The following is a 13,480-nucleotide window of genomic DNA, read 5'->3' as shown; positions in this document are numbered from 1 at the left end:
TTGTCATTCATGGCCTTTATTATGTCAAGGTATGTTCCCACGTTGTATAGAACCCACTTTCTTGAGAGTTTTTCTCATAAATGGATGTTGAATTTTGTCAGATCGTTTTCTTTATCCTTATTGAGATGATCATATGATTTTTATTCTTCAGTTTTGTTAAAGTGGTGTTTCATGTTGATAGCCTTGCATATATTGAACTGTCCTTGCATCCCTGGGATAAATCTTACTTGTAGGCTTAGGCTCCTTGCTTCTTGGGAAGAACCTTTGCAGTTATAATTAAACTCCCATTTGTAGGTCGCCAACCTAGGAGTATGGGTCTTGACTCTGTCATATCTCTGCCTCACCTACCTGTCTTGGTGTGATACCTTCTTTATATCTGTAATTGTAGAAGATCTTATCTGCTAGTCTTCAGGTTATTTTTATCAGTAGTTGCTCTGTAAATAGTTGTAATTTCAGAGTGCCCATGGAAGGAGGTGAGCTCAGGATCTTCCTTCTCTGCCATCTTGGCCACTCCCAGCTGCAGTAAATTATTGTTTAATCAGGTGTGTGCATTGTTTTTTAGGCATAATGCTATCGTACACCTAGTAGACTACAGTGTAGTGTGAACATAACTTTTACATGCACTGGGAAACCAAGAAATTCCTATGACTCTCTTCATTGTGATATTTATTTCATCGAAACTGAACCTGAAATGTCACAGTTTTCTTGAGTTCTAGATTCTTTCTTGGTCTAGTGGCTTGTTCTTGAACCAGTGCCAAACCTGTTGTTAGTGGAGGTCTGTAGTGTTTGTTTCTTTCTGGTAAAGCACCTTTCTTCTTTTTTTTTTTTTTTTTTTTTAAATGAGAGTTGCAACGTTTATTTCAGGTTCTCTCTTATTTTTTTTTTTTTTTGTTTTGTTTTTTTCTTTTTTGCCACACAGGCAGTATGTGGGAATTCCTGGGCCAGGGATTGAACCTACGCCACACAGCAGCAACCAGAGCCACAGCGGTGAGAACGCAGGAGCCTCAACCCGCTAGGCCATCAGAGAACTCCCGCACCATTCTTCTAATGGTAATTAATGACTGTCATTAATAATGTGGTTGTGGGTTTTGATTGGGAGGGATTTTATTTTCCCTCTTTAGACTCTTCTGAAGACTTGATTGTGGAGATTTTTGTTGTTGTTGTTGTTGTTGTCTTTTTCCTTTTTAGGGCCACACCCGCAGCATGTGGAGATTCCCAAGCTAGGGGTCAAATCGGAGCTGTAGCTGCTGGCCTATGCCACAACAACACTGGATCCAAGCCACGTCTGTGACCTACACCACAGCTCACGGCAACCCACTGAGCAAGTCCACGGATTGAGCCCACAACCTCATGATTCCTAGTCAGATTCATTTCCATTGTGCCACAATGGGAACTCTGGGAGATGTCTTTTGTATTGGTTTTATCTGCTTCTGTGAGGACCTCTGAAAGTTCCGCAGCTCCAGGATTTCTGTGACGCTCCCTCTCAGGCTTGCTTCTGCAGACCCTCATGGAGCACAGGTGTGAGCCTTTCACTTCTCTGCTCCAAGTGCCGGACAGAAACAGCATGTCCGCAGCCCTACATCATGCTGGTAGTTTATTGTCTATTGTCAGGGACTTTGGTTATACTTACTCCTGGTAGTTTGAGTCCTCTTTGTGTAACAGTTTTTGCAGAATGAAGTTCTGAGAAGTAGGAAACTGAATGTCAGTGGATTTAGAATCAGAGAGGATGATTTAAAAGAGAAGAAGCCCTGGAAGCTATAGGGGGAAAGAACTCAACAAGCACTTCTTATAATAAGTTGGAAGATAGGTTCTTACCCCACTTTATAGATGAAGAAACTGAGGCTCATGGTGGCCAGAAACTGAGTTTCTGAAGCTGTCAGTAGCCGTGATGTTGATGGGATCTGCCTGACTGACTTCACAACCCATGTTCTTTTCCATGAGTCTTGTATGAATTCATCTGCTTTTGTGGATTTACTTCAAGTTGTCTTTCCTTCCCTAGTTTCCCAGCAGCTTTCATTGCTTTTCTCATGTAAAACCAGTTCTGTTAATACTAGTGAGAGTAGTTTTTCCCAGTTTTTTCTGACCCACCAAGCAGCCACACAGACCACTGCTTGTGTGTAACAGAAACCGTTCCATCCTTTCCCTGGCCTCACAAGGTGCATTTCCATTCTGTAGGTAAAATAGTCTGGCTGTGACTAAGTAAACTGATCTCACAACCCTTTAATAGCCCGCCTCCCATAGTTTGATCTGTGTTTTCATTTTTGGCTGCACTTGCGGCTTGTGGAAGTTCCCGGGCCTGGAATTGAACCTGCGCCACAGCGTGGACCGCTGCACTGTCAGTGCCTGATCCTTAACCTACTGGGCCACAAGAGAACTCTTTAATGTTTTTGAAGCATGACTTATAGCTAGAGCGTTTGTCAGCAAAAGACATAGTAGGTCATCTCCTCAAGAGCTGAACTCAGCTCCATGCTCCTGTGTAACTGGCCACTCCATTTCTTCCCTTTTGAGTAGGAGAGGGGATTCCTTTTAGATAGTATTCCAACATTAACTTCAGAAATTGGGAACAAAGGTCACTTATTCTTTTAGTGGCTTCCTATAGATAATGGTTGTTTTTTTTAATTATGGTTGATTTACAATGTTGTGCCAATTCTGCTGTATTGCTAAGTGACCTAGTCATGGAAACACATATTTTTAAACTACTTACCTGTAAGATTGATTTGCTCTGCCTCTTCATGCCTTCGATCTTGATCTCTTCATGTTTTCCCCCTGTTTGTTTTATTCAAGATTTTTTTCTGAGGTACTTTATTTAGCTGCTACTTTCTTAAGTGTTTTAAAACCAAAACAAAGGTTTGCCATTTATCTATCCATCTTGGAATTCTAGCTCACTTTTGTTTTTTATTTAAGTGGCACAAGGTAGCCTATTAAGAATAGAATTAATGACCAAGTATCTATGCCATTTTCTAATTTTACTTTTTAAGAATAAAAAGAGAGGTAGGGGACCAGTATGTAGGGGGAGTAGAGTGACAACACTTGTGTGTCTATCCGCCTTGGGGCAGTGTAATAACCTGTGTCCTGTAACACAAATGACTGCTGAAGTATACCACTTTTGTCTCTTTCCCCAGCCCTCCCAGCCACAACATTGTGGTAAATGGAAAAGAGTGTATAAACTTCGCCTCATTTAATTTTCTTGGACTGTTGGATAACCCTAGGGTCAAGGTAAGTAGCACCTGGGCTGAAATGCACAGGTTACAAGACTGACTTAGAAACTGGACATAATCAAAGAGACACATGTAGACCATCAGACAGAGCTATAACCTAGTTTTCAGCAGAGGGAGACAAGAACGTCTGATCTGGCTTAGTGCTGGGTGACAGCCAGAGAACTCTATGAGCCAAACTCAGGTAATACTTGGAGATGTGTCTAAGAAATTGCTTCATCTCTTTTGAGGTTGGGGGCCAGTAAACTTTTTTTCAGGAAAGGCTAATGTCCACAGATGCCAAAACATAGAAATGCATTGAGTTAGCCAGGTTTTGATGATCAAGCTATTATATGATTCCATGTGTTAAGTCATATATCTAAATCTGCACATCCCTCTTTTCTGTATATCCTGTTAGAATTGTCTTAGTTCTAAGAAAGGAAGAAAAGCTAGGGGGCTGGGAAGCTATGTGGGTTAAAGAGTACGAAATGTCAGTTTCAAACTCTTAAATTATCACAATCTAATTTTTCTTTTCTTTTTTTTTTTTTTTTTTTTTTTTACTTCTACAAAGGCAGCAGCTTTGGCATCTCTAAAGAAGTATGGTGTGGGGACTTGTGGACCTAGAGGATTTTATGGCACATTTGGTATGTTTTTGGTCATACTTTTCAGACAGCTATTTTCAGGAATTAAAATTCAGTTCGACTTCAAAACTGCTCGGAAATGGTATCCTTAATTAATTATGGAGTTAAGCTGGTGAACTTTCTAGAAGATTTTGTTTGGAACTGTTGGTGGGAGATGCATGGGTCTGGGGCTGACTGTCCTTGTAAGAGCCATAGGAACCTAAGGTGCACTGTCTCGGTTGGGCGAGGCCTGAGCTGCTGTCACACTTGCCCCAAGAGACAGTGGTGTGAGGAGACAGTTTTAAGGGGAAGCATCCAGTTGCAAGTGGTTCTGCTCTTTATAGTCATGCACGAACCCAGATCTTCCCTCTTGTGGCTCTGGAACTGAGGGCACTGTCCTTGTCTGCATGGCCGAGACCAAGTGATGAGTCTGGAGGAGCAGGAGTGCAGGTACTCGTGTAGGTGGGCAAGCGGTGTGGCACATCATTCTGCCCACATTCCATTGGTGAGCACATAAGCCAGGTCATGCCTCTACAGAGGGGCCCGGGAAATTGCTCTAGCTGGGCGGCCACCATGTGCCAGGAGGAAAGGTGAGACCAGGTTGGGGAGTGATAGAGTATGGAGCCCTTTTCTTTCTGGTATGAAGATGAAGGATCATTGATTTCCTTGTTTGTGAATGACCTAGATGTTAGGATCAGAGTGTGATTTCAAATGTCACGAACTGCCTAATTTAGAGGCATCAAAGAATCATATATTGTTCTTTGCTTCTGAAAATTTGTTAAGTAATTGTTCAAATGAATATATTACTGGAAATAATCGTCTGGTTTACAAAATGTCAGAGGGTGGGGAAAGTGGAGCCAGAGAAGTCTGTTTTGTCTTCTTTGCTCATTTTCATTTCTGGGTCTTTGTGTGTGGTTTTTTTTGGTTTTTTTTTTTTTGTTTTTTTTTTTCCGTTTTAACTGTTAAGATGTTTTTATTTAAGGGAGCACCTTTCTTTATCCCTTAGCTAGTTTAGTGCTTAAATTATTTATATTGGAAACAGACGATGGGAATTAGTGTCCAAGAATCCTGCAGCTAGAAAGCATCTTTAAAATCTTGTATTCCAGCATCCCAGATATTCAAAAAAGGAATAGAAAGCCCAGAGATGTTAAGTGACTTCCTCATGGTCACAGAGATAATTAATTTTAGTGCTTAAACTGGGAAACAAGTCTCCCAGTTTCCAGTCTCAATGGCAAGATCAAAGGCTTAAAAGAGCTCAGATCAGAGTCTCCCTTTTTCCTCTAGCCTAGTGTAGACATGAATTATTTGCCTGATTTTTCTTGATAGGATATTATTTCCTTGACAAGAATTAGAAAACTAGAAAAGGCATTTTTTAACAGGGTTGTTTGATGTAATCTGATCAGCAAGGCTTTCTTTTCATGATCTACTTGCTGTAATAAAGAAAATGCTTTCTTAAAAGCCTCTCTTTCTAGTAGATTTTATTTGCATGTGTGACCTTGGCTCTTGCTCGGGAGTTAATCTGAGAAGACAGATAAGAGATTTATTGCTAAATCAAGTTGTAAAAAATAAAATGTTTCAACCCTTCAAGAGCAGTTTTCCCAGAGCTGTGGAAATACATTGTTATAATAATAGCCCAGTCAACTTTCCGTTTGGATCACCTGAAATTTAAAATACATAGCAGCATGCTATGTACTTCTGACCTCGGGAGTCTTTCAAAGTAATGGTTTTTAAATTATTTTTTTTTAATTGAAATGTAGTTGTCATACAATATTATATTAGTTTCAGGTGTACTAGACAGTGATTTGATGTTTGCATATCTTATAAAATGATCACCATGATAAGTCTAGCAACCATCTGTCCTTAAAGTTATGCAATATGATTGGCCATATTCCTTATCCTATGTATTGCATCCCTGTTGCTTATTTATTTTATAACTGGAGCTTTGTACCTCTTAACGCCCTACATCTAATTCTCCCCACCCCTCATCCTCTTCCCCTCTTGCAGCCACCTGTTTGTTCTCTGTATCTATGAGTCTGTTTTCATTTTGTTTGCTTTGTTTTTTAGATTCCACATATAAGTGAGATCATATGGTATTTGTCTTTCTCTGTCTTATTTTGCTTATCATGAAACCTTCTAAATCCATCCTAACTTGATTTTCTTGATTGTATAATTCAGTCCATGATACAAACTTCAAGAGGTTTAGAGAGGTAGTGAATTCTTCTCCCCGCCATTACACCCCACAAAAAAAGACGGCTGCTAACAGTAGTTCCTTGTTAATTCTTCCAGAGACTTTTTTTCAGCATGTGCAAACCACTTCCGTACATTTCCCCACCCCACCCCCACCAGTTTTAGAAAAATGGTAGTGTACCACATACATGTTCTGTGCCTGACTGTTTGTTTTAAATTTAGATTGGATTTGATCTTTCAGGTGTCTGAATGGGCCATCAGAGGCAGTATAATGAACATGTTATACTGCTGAACACCTTACACTGCCTCTGATGCTCCTCTGTAAACTATTTTATGTCAGTGTGTCATCCTTATCCTAATGTAGTTGAAGATACAAACAGACTGGTATCTGGACAAAGGTTGAAGGTTAATTTGCCTTGTAGTGGTTTTGTTATAAGATGAGTAATATGTATTATTTTCTGAATACACTGTCTTTCTTGTAAACTTGTCCTTCTTAAAACTTGTTTCATTTTTCTCAACAGTTGCCCATGTTTGCTTGTCATCTTTTTGCCTTTCTTTATGTGTGTATTGTACATATTTTTACTTTTTGGTTTTCTAGCAGGATATTTTCTGTGTTACTCCTTATTCTGGAACTAATCACTTAAATTATTTTAGTTATATTAAATTACCTTGAAATTTCAGTGTTGTATAAGTTCAGAGAAGCTACTCGAGGTCACCTAAGGGTATATTTTAAGTCTCTAAAATGCCCTCCACAATTAAATTATTCTGAATATTTAGGGTCACTTGTCCTTTGCACTGAGCATTAAGTTGGAAGTAAAGGCCCCTTTTCTCCCGTTTGAAGGTACTTTTGTATTCGTGAGACTAAGGTCTCTTTCCTTGGAGAAACTGCTTTTAATTTTGTTGTTTTCCCCCTGCAAGTATTACTCACTGCATCTTTTTTTCAGTGATGAAATACTCTCTCTTTTAGCTTTTTACTCAACTTTTCAGATAATGAATGAAAGTTACTTTTTGTACAATTAAATTTCCTTATTAAACATTCTCTTTGTTATTTCACAATAATATATTAGATGAAATTAGATGATTACTACAGAAAAAGGAAATTGACAGTCGAATTAAAATTCTTCTAGTTTCTTAGGCTAAATGCTCTCCTGCCTCCTGAAGGCCCAGCAGATTGTTACCCACATGGTCTTGTAAGGTCTGTGTGGGTCATAGGTTTTTCCACCCTCTCATCTTACTATTTTTATGTAAGGTTTGTTTGGTTTTTTTACCATTTTATTTTATTTTATTTTTTGGCCACACCTATTGCATATGGAAGTTCCCAGACCAGGGATCAAACCCACACCATAGCAGCAACCTGAGCTGGTGCAGTGACAATGCTGGATTCTTAACCCACTACACCACAAGGGAACTCCTCATCTTATTGTTTTAATGTGTATTTTAGAATCTGTCAAGTGGTTTTCTCACGTTGTGGAGCCTTTTCTCTAAGGCTGACGGGATCCCGGTGCACTTGGATGATTTCTCTTTGTTGATTGGATTTGTTTGTAATGCATTCATATCTCATTTACCTGTGATTTATTCCTCCTTTGCATGTCTAATGTGTACTTGGCTCTTTGGTCTTAAACTAAACCAAAAGACAATTAGTAGCAGGCTTTCATAGTGAGAGATAATGGCATTTAATTGTGTTCTAAAGCTATTGGTAAACAATCGTTCGTTTATTTTTTTTTTAATATTTTCTTTCATTGTTTTAGGACAGTCACCTCAACTGTGACTGCATGTTTTGATAGGAAGGGGATTTCCTAAAATTCCTAGATCTGCCACTTCTTCCTACCAGTCATGGGGTTGTAGTTTTCCCTGTATAGGCAAGGAATGATCTTTGCACAATGTAGAACATTTTGGTAAGAATCATATAAGATACTCTGTGTGGAAACATTCTGGAAAACATTCACTGTTTTGGATGTTCTAACGTGTGCATAAGTGATATTTATACTCTTAAGAAAAATTGTGGAATCTCAAGGGATTGTTAAAGTATGTAACACAAAAATATGAAGATGTTAAAGAAAAACATGGTTTGTTTTTAAACTGTTCTAAAGTTGACAGTTTTGTGGTCTTCCTCTGAAAAACAGCCAAGAAGACCATAAGACCTCCTTTTATGCTGATAAATAGGAAATTGAACAAGTGACTTTAAGATAGTTCTTAAATATCCAGAATTTGGATAATTTCACTAGAAGATAGTATAACCTTTTTCCTCCTAACAAATACCTTTTCTGATAAGAAGGGAGGGGCAGCAGAGTGGTGGGGACCATTAAGAGAGAGAGCACTCAGCACTAACAGGAGGAAAAGGAAGACGAGATGCGCCCGTGCTCAGCTGCATGGGAGGTGGCTGTTTTCCAGTGCTTTGCTGCTTTCCTTGTTTCCTTGCCAGATTCTGCCTGAAGCCTTTTCCTGGCAGCACCTCTCAAGGAAGGGCAGGCAGGCAGGAGCAGGAGCAAGTCCCAGACTTGGAGGTGTCAGTGTTACAGATTTAATGCTGGAAGAGCTAAGTGCCATTTTGGTACCATTTTGATTGACTGGGAAGTGTATTCTTCCGAACGTTGTTTTTATAAAATCCCGTACTTTTAACGTTGATCTAATGAAAGTTATTATATAAAAATGACTATCGGATAATGGAATTCAAATGATTATTTCATGTGGTTTTATGTAATAGACTATGTTGATACACATTTTAACTTATAAATGGGAAGAAATATGCCTAATTTTTTATCATTACTTGATTGGAATGAGATAAATAGTTCATTTTCACGATTTTGTATCATGCTTTAAGAAGTCTACAAATGAAGTGAGCTTCAATTTATTTTATTTTTTTAATTGCTGCTAAATTTTCTAATTCCTCACTGTACATCTCTTGCCATCAAATTGGGGTTTAGTTTGGACCAGTTGTGTCTTATCTCTCACTCAATAGCCTGCTCCCACCCCAGCCTAATTCACAGTCAAGGGTCTTCTGTCTTTAGTCTGAAGTCACTGTGGATGTGCAAATGGGCCCAGGGGCTTTAGACCCAGACCGCATAGCTCAGCCTTATAGCTCCCCTCTGGGCGCAGAGTTCTCCAGTGACAGCTGCCAGACATCTGTCTTAGCTGTCTCGCTTTGCCCAGTGGTAGAAACCCCGTGTTTCTCCCTGATCCAGTGCTTATCTTCATGTGGTACTTACTAAATGTTTGATTAATAAATGAATTAACGAGATTATTGTACAGCCATCATCTAAGTACTTCTTAAAGTAGTCTATTGTGAAGTTGCACCTTTTATAATTCCTTTATTTTTTTTTGTCTTTTTAGAGCCACACCCTTGGCATATGGAGGTTCCCAGGCTAGGGGTCGAATCAGAGCTGTAGCCGCCGGCCTACGCCACAGCCACAGTAACACCAGATCCAAGCTGCACCTGCAACCTACACCACAGCTCACGGCAACGCTGTATCCTTAACCCACTGAGCAAGGCCAGGGATCTAACCCGCAACCTCATGGTTCCTAGTTGTATTCATTTCCGCTGTGCCACAATGGGAACCCTGAAGTTGCACCTTTTAAAATTCTGAATTTTGTCTTTTACTAGTTAAAAAGCATCACAATAAGTCTAGCTTGCCTCTGAAAAATCAGTGAGTGGGTTTACAGATTTGAGACACTTTATTCAAATGTTCTAAAAAGTCGTTTATTCCTCTTGCTGAGCTGACTTACTCATTTGCCTCTCCCTAGAAGGTGGTGAAAATCTTACCCATGACAAGTAACCATGTCATGATTACAAGTATCTACAGGACATCTATAAAATCTGGACCCAACAGACATTCTTTTGTTCCTTCACAGATTAGAGCCGTTTTTGATGGCCTTGTATCTGCCTGCCTGTTTCCAGAGCTTACTGGGACAGGAGTGACTCTTGAGGGGCACACAGCAGCACGCTAGCAGGAGTTACATGCTGGGCAGGGTAGTTATGGGGGATTGCCGTGGAAATACTCAGTTCACTCAGAGTCCAGCTTTGTACGCAGCTGGGTTGTTTCTTTTGTGGATCTCAGTCCTTCAGGTCTTTTCTTTCTCTCTTTTCTCACCAAGAAGGCCTCTGGTGGTTAATGGCCTACTGATGCTGAAAGCTATCCTGGAGCGGTGCTCCCCCACCACAGGGCCATCGACATCTAGGCTGGAGCCATGAGCCTGCTGTGCCATGAGCCTTCTCTGTGACCCTTCACTGGGCAACATATGGGTCCTCTGCCACTGCCTGCTCTTCTGAGTTCCCCTCAGTGGACATTCCAAGGCTCTGTCCAAAAGTCCCCTTTACTCCTCTGAGTTCCCTCCTTTCTCCCACAAAGTTCCAAGGCCACACGCTTTCTGCATCAGCTTCTGCTCTGGGTTCTTCTTGCACAGGACATGTGGTAAATCTCTGATCTGGTTCTCCAGGCTTGGGTCCTGCTGTAGTTAAAAGAGCTAAAGGAGGTTTAAATTTTTTTTTTCTCTCTTGGGTAATACCTCATTTTAAGACACTGAAGTTTTCTGGTTCACAGTCAGTCAGTGCACTCTTTATTCTCGACATCACTGGTCCCTCCATCCTAGGGCGTGACTCCTCATGGCTTAGCCTGGGAAAGTGAAAGGCTGTAAGGAACCATCATGTAAGAGGGGAAAAAAATTCCAGTTTAATAATTACAATTTATCTTCATAATTACAGCAGCATTCTTCTTAAGATGTCTTTAAGGTGTGCATTAAAGAACCATATTTCTCTTTGTATTATATATTTGAATTTGCCTGTACATTTAAAAAGAAATTCAGATAGAAACCCAGTCCTCTAGAGTGATGGCAGGTGCCACAACCAGGTGCTGACACAAACTGTCAAAGAAGTGACTGGCAGCAGTTGAAAAAGTCTCTCTTGCTTGATGTGGGGTTTTTGTTTGTTTGTTTGTTTTTTATTAACTACTCTTCTTTCTTCTTTCTTTTCCTCATAAAAGCTGTCCCAGTGCAGAAGTTTGGTCACTGCTGCTAAAATGCAAATAGGCATTAATAAATTGATGTTGTGCATTGGTAAAGCCTCAGCATTGTTGGTTGAGGGATGTCAAAGCAGGTAAAGTCACTGGACCTTGTATTCTCAGGCTAGAGTGATGCAAAGCAAAACCGAGTCAGCATAGTCCCAGGCCCACGTGTACAGACACATGAGGGGTTGATTCATTTTACAGAGTATAGAAGTAGTTTTGGTCTAGAATTATCTTTTTTTTTTTTTCTTGTCTTTTGTCTTTTTAGGGCTGCACTAGCAGCATATGGAGGTTCCCAGGCTAGGGGTTGAATCAGAGCTGTAGCTGCCAGCCTACACCACAGCCACAGCAATGCCAGATCCCAGACTTGTCTGCAACCTACACCACAGCTCACGGCAACGCCAGATCCTTAACTCACTGAGCAAGGCCAGGGATCAAACCTGTATCCGCATGGATCCTAGTTGGGTTCGTTAACTACTGAGCCACAATGGGAATCCTAGAATTACCTTAACAGATAACTTACAACTCAAAAGACAATTACATTTGACCATAAGGTAACAGTGATAATAACTAAACTGCTTATATGATTTTTTTATTCTTTAGTTAAAAAAAAAAGAACTATAAAGCAGTTTAACCATTTAACTTTGTACTCTTGAAATAGATGTGCATTTGGATTTGGAAGACCGCCTGGCAAAGTTTATGAAGACAGAAGAAGCCATTATATACTCATATGGATTTGCCACCATAGCGAGTGCTATTCCCGCTTATTCTAAGAGAGGGGACATTGTGTTTGTGTAAGTAATCTTTACCTACATTTCTTATCAAAATTCCTTTGGAAATAATATTGGTCCTCCTAGAGAATTCCTTTGTTAGATGTCATCTGCCTATAATAATACTGATTTTTTTTTTCAGTTTTAAAGAAATATGTAGTCACTCAGCCAAGCATTTCTACAGTTAGTGAGACCTCCACTGGACGGATCCTTAAAGGTGTCAGTACTCGGTTATCTGCCGTTATAATTTTATTTATTGATTATTGAGAAGGCCAGACTTATGCAGGAAGTCTGTCTTCCCCATGCAGTTTTATGACATTGTGGTGTCCTTGTGAATCCATGGTCATAAACCTCATGACCCATATCACACTACCTGATAAAGTCACTTCACTTCTCCGTACCATTGCCACAACTCCTAGGTCCCTGCCGATCTTGCTTTATGGCTTGTTGAGGACATAGAACCCATGATTTGGGGACTTGCTCAACTTCCCATGAACAAATCTGCACACTTGGGTACATGTGCACTGGGCGTGTGATGTAGCTCTTTACTGTGGAGGAGAGAGCAGGAGTAGAGTGAGGGCTGGCCTAGCCCAGGCAGCTGGTTACACCCATCAGAAGCACCTACCGCTAGCTCAAGCCCCTGCCATCTTCTGGTATTAAATGACTCTTAATTTTAGGTCTCAGATTGACTTTTTGTTTGCTCTTTTCCTTTTAAACACTATAGCCAGAATTTTGTTTTTTCATTTTTTAAATTTTTATTGAAGTATAGTTCAATGTTGTGACAATTTCTGTTGTACAACAAAGTGATTCAGTTGCACATGTCACATCCATTCCCTTTCAGATTCTTTTCCCACATATATAATATTGGGTAGAGTTCCCTGTGCTATATAGCAGGTTCCTTTTGGCCAATCATTCCATATACTACAGTGTGCAAGCGCCAATCCCAGACCCCCAGTCCATCCCTCCTGCCGCACTCCCTGTCCTCTTTGGTAACCATAAGTTTGTTTTCAAAGTCTGTGAGTCTGATTCTATTCTGTAAATAAGTTCATTTGTATCCTTTTTTTTAGATTCCACATATGAATGATATCATACAATGTTTGTCTTTCACTCTCTAACTTCACTTAGTATGATAATCTCTGGGTCCATCCATGTTGCTGTAATTGGCATTATTTCATTCTTTTTTGTGGCTGAGTAATATTCCATTGTATATATGTACCACATCTTCATTATCCATTCTTCTGTCAGTGGACGTTTAAGTTACTTCCATGTCTTGGCTATTGTAAATAGTGCTGCAGTGAACATTGGGGCGCCTGTATCTTTTCGAATTAACATCTTCTTGGGATAGATGCCCAGTAGGATTGCTGGATCTATGATGGTTCTATTTTTAGTTTTTTGAGGAACCTCCATACTGTTTTCCGTAATAGTTGTACCAATTTACATTCCCACCAACAGTGGTAAGAGTGTTCTCTTTTCTCCACGCCCTCTTCAGCATTTATTGTTTGTAGACGTTTTGATGATGACCATTCTGTATAGCCAGAATTTTAAAAATGGGACTCAGATTTTGTCACACTCCATTTAAGAGCTTCTGTAGTTCCTAAAATAAAGACCCAAGACTTTATTAGGATTTTGTGCCTTTGAGACTACCTTTTCAGGCTCATTTTCCACCATTTTCCCTTAGGGGGTCATTCTGTGTAGCCTTACCAGCCTTAACT

At 40.0% G+C, this 13,480-nt stretch overlaps 1 protein-coding gene across 1 annotated transcript in view; it reads left to right on the top strand.

The window, feature by feature from the left end:
* Positions 1–13,480, top strand: part of SPTLC1 (serine palmitoyltransferase long chain base subunit 1) — a 56,894-nt gene that overhangs the window by 13,735 nt on the left and 29,679 nt on the right. The window contains exons 4-6 of the mRNA XM_047760338.1: positions 3,123–3,216; positions 3,766–3,838; positions 11,660–11,792. Coding sequence (XP_047616294.1) covers positions 3,123–3,216; positions 3,766–3,838; positions 11,660–11,792 — 300 coding nt within the window. The remainder of the gene's footprint in view (positions 1–3,122; positions 3,217–3,765; positions 3,839–11,659; positions 11,793–13,480) is intronic.

Source organism: Phacochoerus africanus, chromosome 15 (genome assembly GCF_016906955.1).
Source record: "Phacochoerus africanus isolate WHEZ1 chromosome 15, ROS_Pafr_v1, whole genome shotgun sequence".
In the NCBI taxonomy this organism is placed as follows: domain Eukaryota; kingdom Metazoa; phylum Chordata; class Mammalia; order Artiodactyla; family Suidae; genus Phacochoerus; species Phacochoerus africanus.
This window is presented reverse-complemented; position numbering and strand designations above follow the sequence as displayed.